The sequence below is a fragment of the Sinohyriopsis cumingii genome, unplaced genomic scaffold (assembly GCF_028554795.1).
Source record: "Sinohyriopsis cumingii isolate HCF-2022 unplaced genomic scaffold, ASM2855479v2 utg000160l, whole genome shotgun sequence".
Lineage (NCBI taxonomy): Eukaryota > Metazoa > Mollusca > Bivalvia > Unionida > Unionidae > Sinohyriopsis > Sinohyriopsis cumingii.
Genome location: NW_028315873.1, coordinates 12,097,082 through 12,117,276, shown reverse-complemented (window position 1 = coordinate 12,117,276; position 20,195 = coordinate 12,097,082). Strand labels below are relative to the sequence as shown.

Sequence of the window (20,195 nt, the reverse complement as noted above, 5' to 3'; positions counted from 1 at the left end):
GCAGTATATGTGCTCCCAAAGAACTTGTTTATAGTAAAAGAAGTATTTAGCAAGCATTAGCGCATGCCTTAACACATTAACCTTTAGCGATGACTTAACGGGGCAGGAGGTAGTAGCCTACTGCCGAGCTCTGTAGCGTCATGGTCATGCATGGGACACTAACGTGGTGGTATTATAAAAAGGTAGACAGATGGAGCTCTACAATGATACCAAATAATCTGGAATATCAATTGCACTACAAAAGACGGATTAAAAAAACTCATTTTTTGGACCCGACTTTTTTCTACCCAAAATTCGCCCGTGGTCGGAATCCGATTTTGTGTCCGGATTTTAGACTTTTACCCTTCTGCTCATGCGCGAGTCAAATAGCCAATGAAAAACGATGTTTCTAACACAACTAGGCAGTATGTTATTGAAAGATGAACGGGGGTTTGGTGTTTTCGAGTCTGTTCAGAAATAGCTTTCAAAATGTGTTTCCTACTCGATTTTCAGGCGAAAATGACAAAAAGCTCCAGGGGTTAATGTGTTAAGAGTTAAACCTAAGGAAATCAGGTGGGATATGAAACGTGGGAAAACAGTTGCCACATGTATGGTAATTTTTGACTGCAGATTTGAACATTAAAACAAAATATTGCATCGTTTATTTGCCAATCAGTTGCTGGTGCTTATATACACACACTATATCACATGGTTTCTTTGAAGTATGTCCCAAAGGCAATCCTTTTCACAAGATGAATGCAGTGATAAGGATTAACTGTTAATTAGTCACACTGACCTTATGCTTGTGTACTTAAGTCTGTCCCTTTGCTATTATGTAGTTTAGCCACAGCTAACTGGAATATAAAAATGGGGGCTTGTCCTGGGGGAAAATAAGGTGTTTCACAGGGAGAAATGGTGCATCCCAATTGTTAGACCAGCAAGTTGTTCTCCACCTTTTTTTTTCTTTGACTGGCGGCGGAGACCAACGTTGTTCTGCACCAGTCGTGCTGATACGTCCGAGCTATTTAGACTAACCTTTGTATCCAGACGGTAAGTATAATCCCTCTTCTAATTATCCACAGCGTTAAATCCTTTAGAACACACACTTTTTTAGTATAAATCGCTGTCTTAACAGAACACCTGTGTATTCATCGGCTGTTGACCTCAGATTTGAATTACCCACGCATGCGTGTAAAGCAGCATCACCACAAGGTAAGAGTAACGCGTGAAAACCGTCTAGCGAGGCATATTTCACTGGGAATTTACTGATGCTTGGGTGGGAACTGTGTCGTTACGGCAGAAATTTAGGAGATAGACAGAGAGAGAGACGTCATGTCAGAAATGTGAGATAGAGTGAATGATAAATAAATTGTAAAAAGACCACAAACTGTATTCAGATGTGAAAATATGCTACACAATAATAATAATAATAATAATAATAATAATAATACTAATTTATTATCATTATTATTACTAGTGGTAGTATCTTCAATCATATTTAATAACATTTACAATGGAATAAATGGATTTTATGACATACTCCATACATATCTACATATTAATACTTTACATTACTTATAAGAAGAACATGATTATTATGATGAATATTATTAATAACATTTGCAATGGTATTTATGAATACATACATACATACATACATGCATACATACATACATTACTTATAACATGATTAGCATGATGAACTTTATTAATAACATTTACAATGGTATTTATGAATACAAACATACATGCATACATACATATATACGTCTGTTATAATTTTGCACCATAACTTACATGGATAATGTTATATTTTAATCAAAAACAATAGTTTCTTCTTCCCTTTTGACCACTGGTCTTCAAAATTCCTTGATAATTCTGTCCTATGTCTCTTTATCCGTGGAGAAATGATACATTTCAATTAAACGTGTCTTTGCTGATTTTTCGCCTCTGTATACTTGGTCTCCCATTTCTTCAACAAACCAGGACCAAACATTAAATACAGCACTGTATGTTATGAAATAAAAGTAATAATAATAATAATAATGATAACGATCCTTTTCATATTAAATATTCTCTCGCACTGCTGGTATCAGACCATGTACATCCGACTCACTTCCCTATCTCCTGTTTTGACTGCAAATATAAACTTTCTCCATCATACTAAAATCCCTCGCGTAACAAATCGTTACTTATAACATGATTAGTATGATGAACTTTATTAATACATACATACATACATACATACATACATTCCTTATAACATGATTAGCATGATGAACTTTATTAATAACATTTACAATGGTATTTATGAATACAAACATACATGTATACATACATATATACGTCTGTTATAATTTTACACCATAACTTATAACATATGGATAATGTTATATTTTAATAAAAAACAATAGTTTCTTCTTCCCTTCTGACCACTACATTGACAAGTTTTGCAACAATTTACACAACAATTACATTTGTCGCAAGAGCATATATTGCATTTTCCCGCGGAACATTCTTCTAGGCCAGCGGGAAGTTTATCCATTTCGGGGATCCACAATGCCTCAAGAATTTTTCTTCTTAAACAGACTTGACGATTTTTCGCAACTTCTATCATGTTTTCATCTATTGTTGTCTTCATCATGCTTGTCCTGTAAGGTAGGAGACAAGCATAACCTTTTCTCCCATCTCTGGCACATCTCCCAATGTCTTGCCAATAGCTCAGAATGCTCCTTGGGCATCCCCAAAGAATAACGATATCTACATCGCTGATTTGGATCCCCATTCCGAATGCTACAGTAGCAACGAGACAGCGAATTATGCTTTCGGGTCATCGAAATTTCTTGATAATTCTGTCCTGTGTCTCTTTATCCGTGGAAGAATGATACATTTCAATCAAACGTGTCTTTGCTGATTTTTCGCCTCTGTATACTTGGTCTCCCATTTCTTCAACCAACCAGGACCAAACATTAAATACAGCACTGTATGTTCTGAACTAATAATAATAATAATAATAATAACGATCCTTTTCATATTAAATTTCCCCCGCACTGCCGGTATCAGACCATGTACATCCGACTCACTTCCCTGTCTCCTGTTTTGAATGCAAATATAAACTTTCTCCTTTATATTTTAATCCCTCGCGAAACAAGCCGAACACACACACATTTTCATTGATGAGTATTTGACTAGAGCCGTGGTATCTCAGTTGTTAGAGGGTCAGACTAGCAATTCAAGGGTAGCTAATTCAATATAGCAGACCAGCACGGGTCGACTCCCTCAATGTGTCATCGTGAAAGACATTTCGCTCCCTCATCATGAAATAGTTATTGATGTTTTTAAAGGACCGTTAAAGCACACACACACACACAATGGTGACAGAGAGAGCTATGAAATACACAAAGAAAACGGACAGTTTTTAGGAACAACATATCAAAACTTGCTGAATATATCAGACTGAGTTACTGACAAGCGTGGGGTAATACGTGCTTCTAAAGCATACTGCTGCGACTTTATGAAAATTATGAAAAAGACAATGATTAATAATGAAAAGAAAGAAATTTGCTACTACTACGACAGCAACAACAACAACAATGCTACTACTACTACTACTAATGATAATAATAATACATATTTCCTGTCGCATTTGTGGTGGTGGTATTATATATGTACCTGCAATAAATAATTGTCTTCTTGGCTGACAGCCTCGTCGTTTTGATGTGATGAAGAAACCACTTGAGTTCTTCTTCACAGTCTGCAGATGCTTCAGCAATGTCTAGGAAAATGTTAGGCCTGCAAAATTGTTATTGTTATTAGTACTAGGAGTTCTACAAACTATGTATATTACTATTTGTCGTAATAAAGAATGATTACAAAATGCCTGAAAAGTTTCTCCTGTGTATGACTACTACATGTTGCTCAGGTATAAGTGTCAGTGTAACAAGTTTATCAAACATCTTACGTTTTATTTGGCTCCACTCAGATCACATAAATGAGATTATAACCGATGTTAGATGTAGCAAGGCTATTCTTATTTAGTTATTTTAATTTTTGTTTTTTCTTTGTACTTATCTTTAGTAGCGTTGGGGGTGGGGTTGCGTGGAAGGTGGAGGTGGCGTCAGGCAATGATGCCCAAAGCAATCCAGGACGACTTACTTAATTTGGATTATGCTCGTGTGCGGCCATTCGGCTATGTACGAGTGGCCGAGTATTAAAGAGGACGTATACAGGTAATTGTATTTCTTTTCCCCAAGCCGAAAATTATGTATAAAAGGGTGGAGACAGTTCCTTTGATCTCCTGTCGCCGCACTGCACAGCAGGAAGCGTTAATCTGTTTAATAGCTGGAGAACACCTCGCATACACATTGTAATATACACTCCACCCTTTTATGTAAAATTTGGATAGTTGGATAATAGCAACAGATGCTTTCCTTTGTTCTCCACGGTATAACAATTTTATACTCAAGATTATATTGTTGTATCACTGTCATTCATTTTATTCCCAAGGTAATTATAAGAGGTGGTATTAAAGAGCACTTGGGTCTATTAAGTCAACGCAGAGAGAGAGAGAGAGAGAGAGAGAGAGAGAGAGAGAGAGCAAAATTGGTGGGAGGTTTGGGCTACCCTCTACTCCAATATAGGAAAACGAATATTGTCTTAAATATGATAAGAAATATGAATAAAGAGAAAAACTATGCATGGACAGCGTTATACATTTATTTGTACCGATATATGTTAAGTACTCTACCAGAAATCTGCAAAACAACAAACTGACCAAACTCATAAAGCCACCAAGAAATTTGAACCATAAAAAAAGATATCATTATGAGATGCAGATATAAAAACAAAATAATGGACGGAAAAGAAAGATGGGATGATACACACAATCATAATGCAGGAGTTTCCTAAGAAAACTCAATTTGGGGTAGAAATCACAAACCCAATGATACAATGGGAGACAGTGTAGACGAAATGGAGAAATATTTTATATATTAATAATATTATTGATAAGAAACTCTATGATGAAATTATAAACTATATTACTGATGCAAGGATGAGATGCGGGAAAGAAATTTTAATTTAAAGTGGCTACTATAGCAAACATACAGTACGGGCTTGTATATGCAATATATAAATTATTAACCAAGACAATTAAAAACCAATATAAATCGAGGTTGGGGAAGAGCAGAGTATAACTATAACGATTAGAAACATGCAGCCAATCCAAACAAAAACATTAAAGGTTTATAGCAAATACAGAACAGTATACCAACACACACCTATAGCACACATTATACAATAGATCCATGGCAAGGATCACTAGAAATATTACTTTCAAACATGACAAGGAAACCAGCTGAAAGGTGTCATGCCTAAGAAGGGGAGTACTAGCCAAAATAAAACAACTTTAAGTATGCAATTATCAAGAAAGAAAAGATCAACTGCAATAAAAAACAAAACAAATAAATTTTCTTCAAACTCTTTTTGAATTTTTATGCAATACTCGCAAAAACAGGCGATGGGAGAAAAGTTACAGATATAAAATCCTTTAATTTTAGAACAAAGGGAGTTGGCTCAAAGACCTCTTTGCTTAACATTGCTAGAATTCCCGAGACGACCACAGATAAATGAGAGAGAGAGGTGTGGGTGATGTGGGGTGGGGTAAATACCTATCTGGTAAGACTGCGATCGTGATTGTTCTACTTGGGTCTAACAAAAGATACTTAAATATATCTTCTTTCACTTTTGAGGTAGCTGTAGCTGTGAGCGCAATCCAAGGACATTCAGTGAAACTTCTCAGGACTGAAATCTCTCGAAATTCTGGTCTGAAATTTTCACCCCTACAATGATGACAAGTGTTTTTAGCCGCGAAATGATACGATATGAATTTATGTAATATGTGTGTGTATGTGTGTGTGTGTGTGAGAGAGAGAGAGAGAGAGAGAGAGAGAGAGAGAGAGAGAGAGAAAGAGAGAGAGAGAGAGAATTGGTGATATAACGAATACTTACAATAATCGAAGATCGGTCGAAAGGAGAGCACAAGCAAAAAACAAAACAAAAAGAAGCAACAACAACATCGCTCAACATGTACAGCAACAATACCAGTTTAAACAAATCTACTTTTACGATCTGATGAGATATGTGTACACTCAGTTTTAGATTTGCAATTGTTTTTCTTTTCTTACTCTGATATGTTCAAAGTAAGAGAGTGTGCGTATTTATTTTGTGGCAAAAATACAACAATAGCAAGTGGAGAAAATTATTTTTGTCTCAAACGCTTTAACTGCATACTCTGTTATAAAGGCTTGGTATCAGTACAGTAATAAAACTGTATTCCATTTCACAGCTTAATATTGGTGTGATCCCAGAAAATCCTTCAACAACCGCAGGTGTTATTAGGATACTGGAGCGGCTGCATGATTATATTCCAAGAAGAGATGATAATCATGTGTATCCCATAGTGTGCTGGGGGGATGGCCTGTCTTGTGAAAGACACATGGATGCTCCAAATGCAAGATCCAATGCTGGGAATCCTGTACAAAGATTGGAGGGTTTGGTGCCATCACCTGGAGAATTTCACAAAAGAATGCTACTGCTTCAGGTAGAATAATACACATCTATAGCTTGTTTTGTACAGCTTTATGATGGAGATTCTATTGTTTCAAAATTATCCGTATTCTATTTTTTTGCACAAGTGATGAACATCAGTACCAATGTGCTTCACTTAGTCAAAATCAGTATCAATGTACATCATTGTTAAACTAATAACAGTTTTGGTCTTATCGAATACAAAGATATCTCCTGACAAACTCAAAACCGATAAACGTGGATGCTTAAGTTTATGTGGTACCATCATGGATTAAAGCACACACACACAATATATATATATATATATATATATATATATATATATATATATATATATATATATATATATATATATATACTCTCATTCTCTATCAACTAGGATACAATGGACCTGCTCTTTGATGGGAAGAGTGCAGCTGACAAGGGAACGTTGTTTCATTTAAAAAATGTTTTTAACCATCTTTCCGTTTCGAAACACGTGGGATCCTGTTTCAATTATGCTAGTGAGTTCCTTAACTTCGTGACAGATGGGTATTTAGTGCTGGCAGCGATGCAGGTTATAGGGTTGGACAATCTTCACGATGACATGGATGACTTGGGTAATGAGGACAAAACATCATATCTTAAAGAAATATGCAAGAAAGTGGTGGACATATTTTGGGAACCAATACCAGAATGTTTGGAGCAGACCACAGCTCAAGAGACTGGGCGAGATAGTTACCAATACTGTATATGCAAAGAGGGTACGTAGATTTGTTTGAGCTAGTGAACTAACATTTTGGATCTTAAGATAAAACTTAAATGGATTTAAAATTAGTGACATTGCATGACCAACTGTTTTATGCTTGTTCAATATTTTCTTGAGTTTGGTTTATGGTTAAATACGAAGATATATTATTTCCAGATCTGGGAGAAGATGAACCGATGATACAATGCCTGAATAGATCCTGCCCTAGAGGCTCCTTTTTCCATCTATGTTGTTTTAACCTAGAGGAAGACAATCTGCCAGATGAGTGGGTGTGCGGTGACACATGCAGGAAAACTGTAGAGGAGAAGATTTATTGTGTGTGCCAGTCGGTCAAAGAAGAACCAATGGTCGAATGTTCCAATCAGCAATGTGACCATCAGTGGTTTCATGTTTCATGCAAAGGGATTAAAGAGCTTCCAGATAGTGGTAATAACATAATGTATCTCTTCATTAATGTTCATCTCATGGAACTTTATCAATAGAAAAGATATGGCATTATCTAAAATCATACCCCAACTGTTACTTTATAATAATGGTCATATTGACATACTTATAATTTTTTTTTTCATATTCTCATTTTTATGTAAGATACATGTGTTTTCATTTCCAGACGAAGAATGGTTTTGCTCTGAAAATTGCAAAAAGATATCAAGAAGGAAATCTAAGAAAGGGAAGAGCAAGAAAGACTATGTAAGTGAAAAGGTTATCGACCGTAAGTTGGAGTATACAAAGACAATTCTATTCAGAGGGATGGAAGATAAAGTAAGAAGAGATGCTGTCAGAGAAAATGATGGCCCATCAATGGTGTCCTTTTGGAAGCAAGACATGGTCAAATTCCACAACAATAACCACAGAAAATACTTTATCCTGGGGCACAATCTAATTGCAAGTAAGCCATGTTATATTTGTTTCAGAGCATTAATGTATTTATATGTTAATTAGGTCAAGCTAACTCCATCTAACATCTATGAAGGAACAACCTATATTGAAGCCTTTTATTACTGTAATTATTCTATATTAGTTCATTATCCCAGCGACTATAAAGAACAAAACGGTTGTCCATGATAAAACACATCACAAAAAAAATTCACTAAATACTTACTTGTTCATAAAGTAATTTTAAAAAACTCCTGCATTATATTTTTTGGGTCCTTTTGTTTGCGATACTTAGTGTTTGCTTTAGGGTTACTGCACAAAAAATATTAAAATGTCATGTCAAAATAAATTATAAAAGTTATAACAAGTGTTTAATTGGATGTTACAAAAGTTCCACAGTAAAGATTCTATCGGTTCATTTATTTAAAAACAAGTCACCTATATTTAATATAATTTTGGAACATCAAGGAAGTGACAGCTGAATACCCATTAGGACTATATCAGAATCATCAGATGCATATATCAAATATTCTGAAGAAAATAGTTTTAATTTAGTGTGATCATTCTGCGGTAGTATATAACATCTTTATTTCATTTGTGGGTCAGTAACAGTAAATTTGTATAAGAATCAGTTAAACAATGAGAGAACAGTCCTAAGTAACAAAGCAAATTAAATTCTTGCAGACTTATCTCGGTGCGTATCAGAGAGAATGCAGCAAGACTTGATGAGGAACAGAACAATTAATCTTCGAGGAGGGGCCGGAAACAATGATGAGGTTAACCTAGTCAATGAAGTTTTGAACAAGGAGTTCAAAGGTAAATCATTTGATAACGGAATTGTTATTAATCGTTTTAAATTGGAAGAATTGTGTTTTATAAATATATGAAGTCTTAGTATATGCAGTATTTTTGTAATTCGTGGAAATACGACTTTAGCATGATGTTATTGGTGTCTAATATAGTATGTGTTCATTAATTTGGAAACTACCACATAATGTTAATTTTGGACATTAAAATATTAATGCTGACTTTTATTATCTTTATAGAAAGCTTACGAACGGCCGGTCATCAGCTGAGTGACGCCACTTTGGACAGGCATAGCAAGTTGGCTGGTGGGGTTGGCCATGCTCTAGATGAAATATACTCTACAACAGTCTCCGAATCGGAAAGTTTCCAGACAGGAAAATCAAAGTTTTCACGAAGAAAGGATATTGAAACTTTCGTCAGAGTACTGAAGGACGAGGAACTCTTAAGAGAAATCCCTGGAAGATATCACAGAGCTTATCAGAATTTCCGCTCATTAGCAAGAATAAAGAACCCAGACATATACATCTCGCACATAAACAAATTATCACGCAAATTTGACAAAAGAAACAAAATTACCGCCAACTCACATGTCAATTTATAATGTATGTATGTATGCATGTATGTATGTATGTATGTATGTATTCATAAATTCCATTGTAAATTGTATTAATAATGTTCATCATACTAAGCATGTTATAAGTAATGTTATTTCTTAACATGTATGTATGTATGTATGTATGTATTAATAAAGTTCATCATACTAATCATGTTATAAGTAACGATTTGTTGCGCGAGGGATTTTAGTATGATGGAGAAAGTTTATATTTGCAGTCAAAACAGGAGATAGGGAAGTGAGTCGGATGTACATGGTCTGATACCAGCAGTGCGAGGGAATATTTAATATGAAAAGGATCGTTATTATTATTATTATTATTATTATTATTTCATAGCATACAGTGCTGTATTTAATATTTGGTCCTGGTTGGTTGAAGAAATGGGAGACCAAGTATACAGAGGCGAAAAATCAGCAAAGTCACGTTTAATTGAAATGTATCATTTCTCCACGGATAAAGAGACATAGGACAGAATTATCAAGGAATTTTGAAGACCAGTGGTCAAAAGGGAAGAAGAAACTATTGTTTTTGATTAAAATATAACATTATCCATGTAAGTTATGGTGTAAAATTATAACTGACGTATATATGTATGTATGCATGTATGTTTGTATTCATAAATACCATTGTAAATGTTATTAATAAAGTTCATCATGCTAATCATGTTATAAGTAATGTATGTATGTATGCATGTATGTATGTATGTATGTATTCATAAATACCATTGCAAATGTTATTAATAATATTCATCATAATAATCATGTTCTTCTTATAAGTAATGTAAAGTATTAATATGTAGATATGTATGGAGTATGTCATAAAATCCATTTATACCATTGTAAATGTTATTAAATATGATTGAAGATGCTACCACAGTAATAATAATAATAATAAATTATTATTATTATTATTATTATTATTATTATTATTGTGTAGCATATTTTCACATCTGAATACAGTTTGTGGTCTTTTTACAATTTATTTATCATTCACTCTATCTCACATTTCTGACATGACGTCTCTCTCTCTGTCTATCTCCTAAATTTCTGCCGTAACGACACAGTTCCCACCCAAGCATCAGTAAATTCCCAGTGAAATATGCCTCGCTAGACGGTTTTCACGCGTTACTCTTACCTTGTGGTGATGCTGCTTTACACGCATGCGTGGGTAATTCAGATCTAAGGTCAACAGCCGATGAATACACAGGTGTTCTGTTCTGACAGGGATTTATACTAAAAAAGTGTGTGTTCTAAAGGATTTAACGTTGTGGATCATTAGAACAGGGATTATACTTACCGTCTGGATACAAAGGTTAGTCTAAATAAATTTATTAATTAATAGCGCGCGGTCCGATCATCCGAGGTGACATAGCTCGGACGTATCAGCACGACTGGTGCAGAACAACGTTGGTCTCCGCCGCCAGTCAAAGAAAAAAAAAAGGTGGAGAGCAACTTGCTGGTCTACCCAATTGTTAGCTTGCACATTGGGGCAAGGGGGTGGGGGCAATAGTTGCCTTCCCCAATTTTACCTTTAATGATGTTTTGACCCTCATCCATAAAATTTCATGGCTGACCACTATGTGTTCCCCTTCCTACCCCCCCCCCCCAAATTGCCGCTATTTAAACTGCTATCAGTTTGATATCAGTTCAGTGTTTATACATAGTACATGTAACAGGAATAGTCTGAATTTTCATATTTTTTTTTTAAGATTACTAAAAATTGTGTTTTCTAGAAACATGACCGTGTCAAAAGGTCTCGGAGTGCAAAAACATATTTGAAGCAAAGCTTCCATTTGATTAAAATCAGATCTCAATCTCACGTAGGACAGTGGTAAACTGATTTAGATTGCACTGTATTATGGCATGTATGCCAACATCTAGAAGGCACATTTACTTATTTCATCAGTGCAATCAAAGTTTCCACAGGCAAACTTATTTTTTTCGACAAGCCCGATGGGCATCTCACTGGGAATACAGGACGGGCCCGAACTAAAATTAAAGGGGCCCCAGGCATCAGGCTATCTGATGTTTTCAGCACTGTGCAAGACAAAACGTTTGCACTTTACATACAAACGCAGGCATTTGGGGGTAGTCCTACAATATAAGTTGTCTCCTCAGGTCTTTATGCTTTTGGGTGGGACATACTACTGCCAAAGTAGTATCGTTGTGTAGTGTGTTTCTTGATCGACTGACAGGGAAATGAGAGGCCAAGTGTTCAGAAATATCATATCAGCACTTTTTCACTAAGTCATACTGCTTTAGTTATACTTAAATTAATCTTTTGTCCTCTTTGTACTAAATTCAGATTCTCACACAAGTTCAGTTGACCTACATTTCAGTTGGCTGGAATGCTATGGACCCAGGAATCCTGAAATTGGATTAAGTTAAAGTATGCTTCGTGAATTAAATGAATAATACCATACTAATATTGAAGAAAGTGTTAAGATAGTTTCATTTTGTTGAAGGTACATATGAACCCTTTAACCGAGAGAACATGTTACACAGTTCCACTGTTTAGGCAGTAAGAAGTCACACCAAAAGACAAATATAGTACTGGTCCCACCAAAATGGGAACTTTGAGTGCTCTATTATTTATACTAACAACTGGCAAAGTACCCGACACAATAAATGTGGAACATAGCACATGTAATTGTTTCTTTAATGTGTACACCTATATGCATTTGAATAGGCATATTGCAATTTGCTGGAAAAATCAATGTGAGCTGTCTTGCTTTATTACCTCTAGACAGATTGTTTCGTATTGTACAGACCGAAGCTACCACTTGTTTTAAACAACCTTCATTAGACAATTTTTCTGTCTAACAAAATTGTCAGTTTGGATTTAAAAATTTGTATGAAAATTTAATTTTTCATTAAAATTTAGTTTTCTAAATTTGAATGTTTATTTAAATTTCAATTAAAATTTAATTTATCAGTCTTTTTATATTCCAAATGTATTTTCAGATAGAATTAACTTACATATCTTGTATTACATGTACAATTAAGTTCTTACTACACATAAATTCCTACAATTAAGGAAGATATAGAAAAACTACTTTTGGTTCGCAAGAGCACTTGGACCAAAACTTGCACACAGTGCAACACCAGCACTATACACTTTCTGACAGATGTCATGATCTTTGGTGTGATATTCAAAAAGACTTTGTGTGTAGAGTCGAAATAGGTGTGGCATGCAAATATGTGTTGCATTTTGTGATTTTTAAAACATCTTTTAAAATTTGAGTTATATTGCAATGATGTCTGCATTGTGGCAGTTTATAGTGATGTCTAGTACTGGGGCATCATGCTGCAGACATATGGCATCATGTTGATACCAGGCCGACCAGTCCTAACACTAACATCTTAATGCAGAGTGCCACGCATGGCTGCTGCTAGTACCATTTTTATAAGCCTTTATATGGCACGGCCAGAGTTCAAACCTGTGACCTCCCACATCTGAGACAGACACTCAAACCATTTAGGCCACTGGAGTGGTCAGCATGCAAAAGTCTATTATTTGAACATTTTTTCCACTAACATTGGTGGTGATAGAAGAGTTGTCCTTAGGCATTATTGGTATCGATTTAAAAGTAATTGTTTATTCTGAAGAATTTTAGCATTATGGTGCGGTTGTCTGTGTGTATTTCAGTGACAGTGCACTGTGAGTAATCAGGGATTGGTGATGATCTGGAAGTGAAATCTGTGATCCATTGCATGTTGCCATGTTTACGTCAAGTCTGTCAAAGAAATGTCAGATAACCTATGACAATAACTTCACCGTCAATTCATCTGTGAAGGTATTTTAGATTGGAATATGATTATTACGATGTGGAAAGTTCAGTACTGAGTAACAGATATAGAGACAATATAGGAAAACTAATTGTCACCCATGTCCTGCTGACAAACACTATAAGACTGTCATGTCGCACAATAACAAGCAATGTCAGGAATTGCTCTGTGTAAATAATGAACCCCCAAGCCCCATTTTAAATTTACAATTCAAACTCCAAACAAAATTAAAGTCAGTTGTGACTAAAATTTATTTATTATCAGATAAAATATATTTCTCCATCCCATTCAGGGGAAACAAGGCAAGGAAACCAGTCCAAATTTGATCTTATGCCTGAAGGGAGGGGAGTGAAAGCCCAAGCACCAAATTTTGGAAAAAGGAAGGAAAAATAAATAATATTGACAACGGCTGAACGGGGAAGAAGAGAAACCTTGATTTAAAATTATTTTATCTGGTGGGTGATACAATAGTACTAAAGGATGGCAGTATCTTAAAAATATAAAAGCCTTTGGCATTTGGACATAGGAGAGTACATTGCTAAAGCTCCAACCAGTTCTGTAGTTTTGGAGGGATAGTGAGCTGCCATAAATACATATACACAAAACTGAAATGGAGAGAGAAATTAACTACTATACAATATTTTAATGGTTCCTTTTTATGTGTCTGATAATTTTCCTAATGTAATAGAGACAACTATATTTGACCAGCGACATAAAGGTGGTACAATTAATAATAAATTGAACGTTTTTATTATACGTCATCTTCTTCAGCACAAAGTCATTTAGTACTAGTATTAGGATCCCTTTATCCTTCATTGTAGCTTATCACAGTTACATGTATATTAAGACTTTTTATTTAAAGTCGGAACTACCATTTACTTGCTAGAGTTGTTACATGAAAAATTTCTTTTATGAAATATGTGATGATGGATGATCCAAATTCATGTCCATATTGCACATGGCTTAGGGATCAGTCACAAGTAATGTCAGATACTCTATACTACACAACCAAGTTGTTTCTCAGTACCAATAACTGTAGAGACTGCTCCAGTGGCCTAGTGCTTTGATCATCTGCTTTGGATACGGGAGGTCATGGGTTCGATCCTGCCCTAGTCATACCAAAGACTTGTAAAAATGGTACTTACAGCAGCCTCGCTTGGCGCTCAGCATTAAGAGGTTAGTGTTAGGACTGGTTGGCCTGGTGTCAGAATAATGTGACTGGGTGGGACACATTGCTACATGTCTGCGGTATGATACCCCAGTGTTAGACATCACTATAAACTGCCACACTGCAGATGTCATTGTGATATGACTGAAAATTGTTAAAGCAACATTAAAAATCACAAACACACCCAATAACTATAGTATTTCTATACCCTCACACTTTTTTGAACCCTCAGCCGATTTTAAAAATGAAAGGCTTCAAAAAAATTGTTCATTTCATTCATTGATTTATATATCTAACCTGATTATCGCCTAGGGGTACCTAATACTGTCAGATTATTTTCATTTCAGTGCTAACGGAAACTCCTGATGTAAACAAGCAGCCAGACTGCTTGCTGTCCATTTCAGGTATTTAGAATAGTCTTTCTCAGAATCACTGTATTTAGCAACCAATATTTGCAGTGTCTAGTTACGATATTTCCAAAACAAACTGAACAACAAATAGGAGGAACTCTTATATAAATGCATTCAAAGATATGTAAATCCAAAGTTTACTGACGTTATTGAGATTTTCAAAGACGGTGAACTACATCACATCTGCTGCTTGAAAACATAGACTGGCCCACGCAGATATGATTCTTGTGTTCCAAAGAAACTCCTGTTTGATTCAAAACACCAACAAGCTGACAGTGTTTGAGACCCCCTGGTGACAGTCATGTTAGAAATGATAAATCAGTGAAAGAAATGATACAGTTTTATGTATCATTTGAATCCTTGATGTCTTCTGTCTTTCAAATGGGTAGTGGGGTACAAACAAACGGGATGGTATGATAATACTGTAGGGATAAATTTCTACATTTAGTTTCACTGCTGATAAATAGAAGTGATTATATACTAGTATACACTTTTGCATAAATTGAACTGCTTTCTGCTGTGAAAATTTTAAGTTTGTTGGGAGGCAAAGTCATGTGTTTAACCATTGATTAGTTGTAGTATTATTGAATGTATGTGAAAACAACTCTCTATGAATTAACCAAGTGCAAGAGACTTTCTGTTATTTACAAAAATGTGTAGCTTGATACTTTGTCGTCTTGCTTAACAGACTTAGTAAATGTATTGGAATTTGTTGTCACGTTGCATACATTTGAGTTCAAAAAAAGATCTTGCCAAATAAAATTTATTTTATTTTGCAATTGCTCTGATATTGGTATTATATGTATTGTAGATAGATATTCAAGTGATAAAAATGCAGAGTCGGTCTACAGATGATATTTTACTTAAAATGAATCCTATACCACTAGAGAGGATGCAGTATTTGTTTGCAGCACACTTGAATTCAATGTGCATGATAATCTCTTTTCAGTGACAATGGCAGCTACATGAGTTGGGATATAACTGTCAAAACAAATGTTTCACTTAAGTTGCATATTCTAGACCAAACGTTTATACAATTTTTTGAACACATATTGAAAGTAAAATGATATACACTAATACTATTTCTTCCATTATTGTAGGCAATTGGAATGAGCCAACAATTTTCTTTACCATACATTTGAGTTCAGAAGCTAATGCAAACAAAATAAATAATACATTTTTAAGGAGATTGAACAATGAATCAGTTTTTTGGGTCAAATGTTTCAGGGATAGAAAAAATATATGAAATAGTAAATCTCCAGGCATTAATGATTTTACAGTTAAGTTTAATAAGCTATTATGGCAAAATCTCCATTCAAACTATGCTTTTGACTCTCAGCTGTATTCACACAGAAACAAATAATTTGTAGTCTTAAAGATTGTATGCTAGAAATTCGCATTCAGTCTTCTTAAAAATAGATAATGATGAATATGCATGGCTTGTTCATGATACCATGAAATATACAGAAAAGTGAAGGTTCCAGTTATACTATTGTTTTCAAAATTTTGAACAGGCCCATTTCCATTGCAATGGCACTTGATCTTTCAATAGTAGATAGAAATAATGTTGCCTGATTCAGAAATTAATTATTCAAGTGGGTCTAAATCTTATGTTCTAGTATATCCAGCTGCATAAGTAATAATCAATTTTGTCCATTATTGCATACAGTATGGAGTACAGCAAGGAGATATCCTCTATCAAGGTCTGTTCATTCGTTGTCTAAACATCCTGGACACAGCAGTTAATGTAAACCCACATATTGGAGGAATTCATTTATCTGAGGCAGATACCAGTATAAGTCAGTATGCTGATGGTACCAATACAATTTCAGATGGCACCAGACTATCTCTTGAACATGCACTACTGGTCATGGCACTAACTGCAGATTGCTGTCTTTCAGACTACTTAAAACCTGTCAGAGGTTGCATAGCTAGGAACCAGTGAGGGATGCAGTAGAGAACTGGTATCCCATGGGAAGCTTATTGGAATGGAACTGGACAATTTAAAGTATTAGGTATAAAACTGAGTTTGAATACTTCATAATTATATTACTTTTAAACACTTTTCTTTATTCAGAAATCTTGAGCATTTATAAAAATTATTCTTAATTGGTCCAAGAAATCTGTCTGTTTTTAGAAGTGTACATTATTAAACCTGTAGCCATGTCACTACTTTTCTATCTGCTTGCTACTGTTTTGAATGCATTAATTATTTTTGTCCAGACATTTAAAAAATCTTTCATAATTTCATTTGGAATGATCAAAGAGATAGAATAAAAAGAGCTTTCCTAATGTGTGAAATAGAAAATGAAGGATTTGAATTACCACAATATTGTAGTCTATTTGTAAAACTTTTAAGATTTACTGAGTAAAGAAAGTTATAGATTATGTAGGTTATCATTCAGCATGGATAGGCTATATTGAAAACTAGTGTTCCTTTATTTAGAAGTCAGATCTTAAACCAAGGTATTTTGTATTATTCCAACATTATGGGATAGACAATATTTAAAACTAATAGTCCTCTAGCCAGTAGTTACATCTATGGCTAAAGGTTTTGTTACAATTCCCACTTTAAAGCTGATGACAAAAAGATACTTTTCAAAACCCATGCTGTAAATTGCCTTGACGACTTAATTATAGTGGTTGAAAATGCTTACGATTTTGAATTTAATTCTTGTTTGTTTTTAGTTATGTATCATGCATCCATCCATCAACACTCACTTGTGAACAATATAGAGGCTTAGTTTTCTTTTAAACCTGATTTAGATTGATGTCGTATGAAAGATTATATCATGACCTCAGTGAAGTTTTTTTTTTTTGTAATGAAGGACCGCCATGCATATCAATTATGTGATCTGATTAGCTGATATTGTCAAGGTTCTAGCAGTTATACTTCTAATCTGATATCTGATCACACTTATTAGATTGTCATTAACATGATTAGGATGTTGAATGAGTTTTATGTTACAGTATGTATGATCTATGCATATTAAACAGGTGATCTCATAATTGATTGACACTATTTTTATTCAGATTGTTAAACATATACAGGGCATCATCATTGCCTTATACAATGATATTCTTTTATAGAATGACATAATCTTACATCTCATTGGCTGAGGTTTCTTCCACACTAGAGCTAGAATTACATTTCTTACCCAATACCTTAAACATTGTTGATGTTTTCATATCATTTGTTTAAAAATAAAACAACTATGACTATTGCTGGTATCAGCAGAGACATGGATGGAAACCCACAAGTAACAAGATGTAGGCATATTTATGGATTATTTTTTTTCTTATGTTGATGAAAAATTGCATGCATGGTCAAAATTTAGGGGACATAGGACACAAAATTGTGTAACTGATCCAGCACTCAACGTGCTACATTGTTTTGCTTTCCCAAGAATATTTCTTTATTTGGGCAGTGCAGTTTTGTTACCATGGTTTCTTTACAAAATAAGGGTATGTAAAATTTAAGTTATTGTGTTTTTACATCTGGATATTGTGGTCTCAACAAAAGTTTATAGAGCTTGAAAACGTAAGATGTAGTACTTAAGTCTCATCCACAATATCTAACATTACAAACATTATAATTTAGGATTGGATGATACTACATTTAGTTAAAGATGCAAACATTTTTCACTTTTAAGTCAGTTTTAAGTATATTTTCGAAACTTAAATGTTTAAATGTATATCCAAAACACACTACTACCGATGAGGTTGAGTCACAAATAAAATGCCGTTTAGATGATTTCTAACAATGGCTTGATTGGGCCAGGGATCTTCACATTACTGAAAGAATTCCCACCTTTCTTTCTACAATTTCATACTTAATAACCATCCTGAGCTAGGCAAATCCATTTACATGTAACCCAGGAGAAGTTCAAATTCAACTCAGGCAGACTCCAGTGTGCACGGTAATTGCTTTTAATGTCAATTTTATTACATAGATTCCTCGACATGGTACTTGCCTTTAATATGTTTAATCACGTGGTTTCCTTTAAATGGTACTTACTTTAATATAAGTTGTATTACATTGATTCCTTGACCTTTTACTTGCCTTTAATACAAGTTTTATTACATGGATTCCTTGACATGTTATTTGTCTTTAATGTTTTATAACATGGATTCCATGACATGCATGTGATTGTTAAATTACGTTATTATATGTACTTTGTGTTTAGTTATTAATCACACCTGAGTGATTCCCTGCTAGAAAGGCCACCTCTCTTATTATGGCCACTTCCTGCTTCAGTATGGTTTTATTATAAGAGGGGGCTCTAAATAAAGCAGGATCGACTGTCTTGGAATTTAGCTCCTATATGTAAAACATGCAAGTGGTTATTTTTGCTTCTCTTCGTATTCTTTGTAATAAATATTGTTCCCAATGGAAAAATCTCAGTGTGTTTTCAGAAGGGCCTGAAGAAAAGGAAGAGGTTGATAGTACTACAGGCTTTCTGAATGAGTGTGTTCTAAGTAAATAATGCTTTACTCATTCCTCTCTTTCTTCTTCGTAAAGTAATGGAAGGGGCAAAATGATCTTGACCAGTCATATATTCGTTTGCGGATGCATTCATGTGTGATGTCACAAAATCATGTGTGATTTCATAAAGTCATGTGTGATGTCACAAAATATTAAGTTATGGATGTTCACAATAGACTTTAGAAGTTTAATCCATCCCATCAAAGTGTTGTTTTAGGATGGGTGTATTGGGACTGGTGCTGTTAAAAATAGCTTAGAAAAGGAGAAGGATATTGTTGTCTGTGCCTATTTAATCTAATCTGTCATATTATCATAAGCTTCAACATAGTTCTCACAGTTTCAAAATTTATTGATTTCGTTGTTTCAGAAATCATAGTTGGAGTATTCATGGAAACGTATACATCAAACTTCCACAAGTTCGAAATGATTGACTGTAGGAGTTGTGGAAATTTCTAGGTTATAAGTTAATTGAGGAGGTAGTCTGCTTGGTAAGTTAACTAAAGTTAAATTTAGATAACATTTGAATTACATATGCATTCAATTATTATTTATAGATAATATTAGATATTATTAATAGATATTCACAGTTATTATTTCTACATGTTCACTATAATTATTTGTATATATTAAGCTATTAGTTATGTGTTCACTGTTATTATTTGTATATATTAAGCTATTAAATGTGTTCACTGTTATTATTTGTATATATTAAGCTATTAGTTATGTGTTCA

General features: G+C 34.4%; 1 protein-coding gene and 1 long non-coding RNA gene across 2 annotated transcripts; both read left to right on the top strand.

The window, feature by feature from the left end:
• Positions 1 to 418: 418 nt before the first annotated feature.
• LOC149774792 (uncharacterized) lies at positions 419 to 20,050 on the top strand. Its single transcript, XR_016416731.1, has 3 exons — positions 419 to 552; positions 16,880 to 16,993; positions 19,832 to 20,050. It is a non-coding gene; the product is annotated as an uncharacterized LOC149774792 (long non-coding RNA).
• LOC149774793 (uncharacterized) lies at positions 6,953 to 10,390 on the top strand. The gene is made up of 5 exons (XM_089944945.1): positions 6,953 to 7,310; positions 7,472 to 7,741; positions 7,926 to 8,204; positions 8,876 to 9,007; positions 9,238 to 10,390. Exons 1-5 carry the CDS (start codon positions 6,953 to 6,955, stop codon positions 9,597 to 9,599), a joined length of 1,401 nt encoding a protein of 466 aa, XP_089801071.1. The 3' UTR covers positions 9,600 to 10,390.
• Positions 20,051 to 20,195: the final 145 nt, after the last annotated feature.

Bases quoted from the DNA above. Each gene is read 5' to 3' on its own strand.
- LOC149774793 (XM_089944945.1), top strand. From the start codon at position 6,953: ATGGACCTGCTCTTTGATGGGAAGAGTGCAGCTGACAAGGGAACGTTG. The intron at 7,311-7,471 runs GTACGTAGATTT...TATTATTTCCAG, and splicing joins ATACTGTATATGCAAAGAGG to ATCTGGGAGAAGATGAACCG. The intron at 9,008-9,237 runs GTAAATCATTTG...TTATCTTTATAG, and splicing joins TTTGAACAAGGAGTTCAAAG to AAAGCTTACGAACGGCCGGT.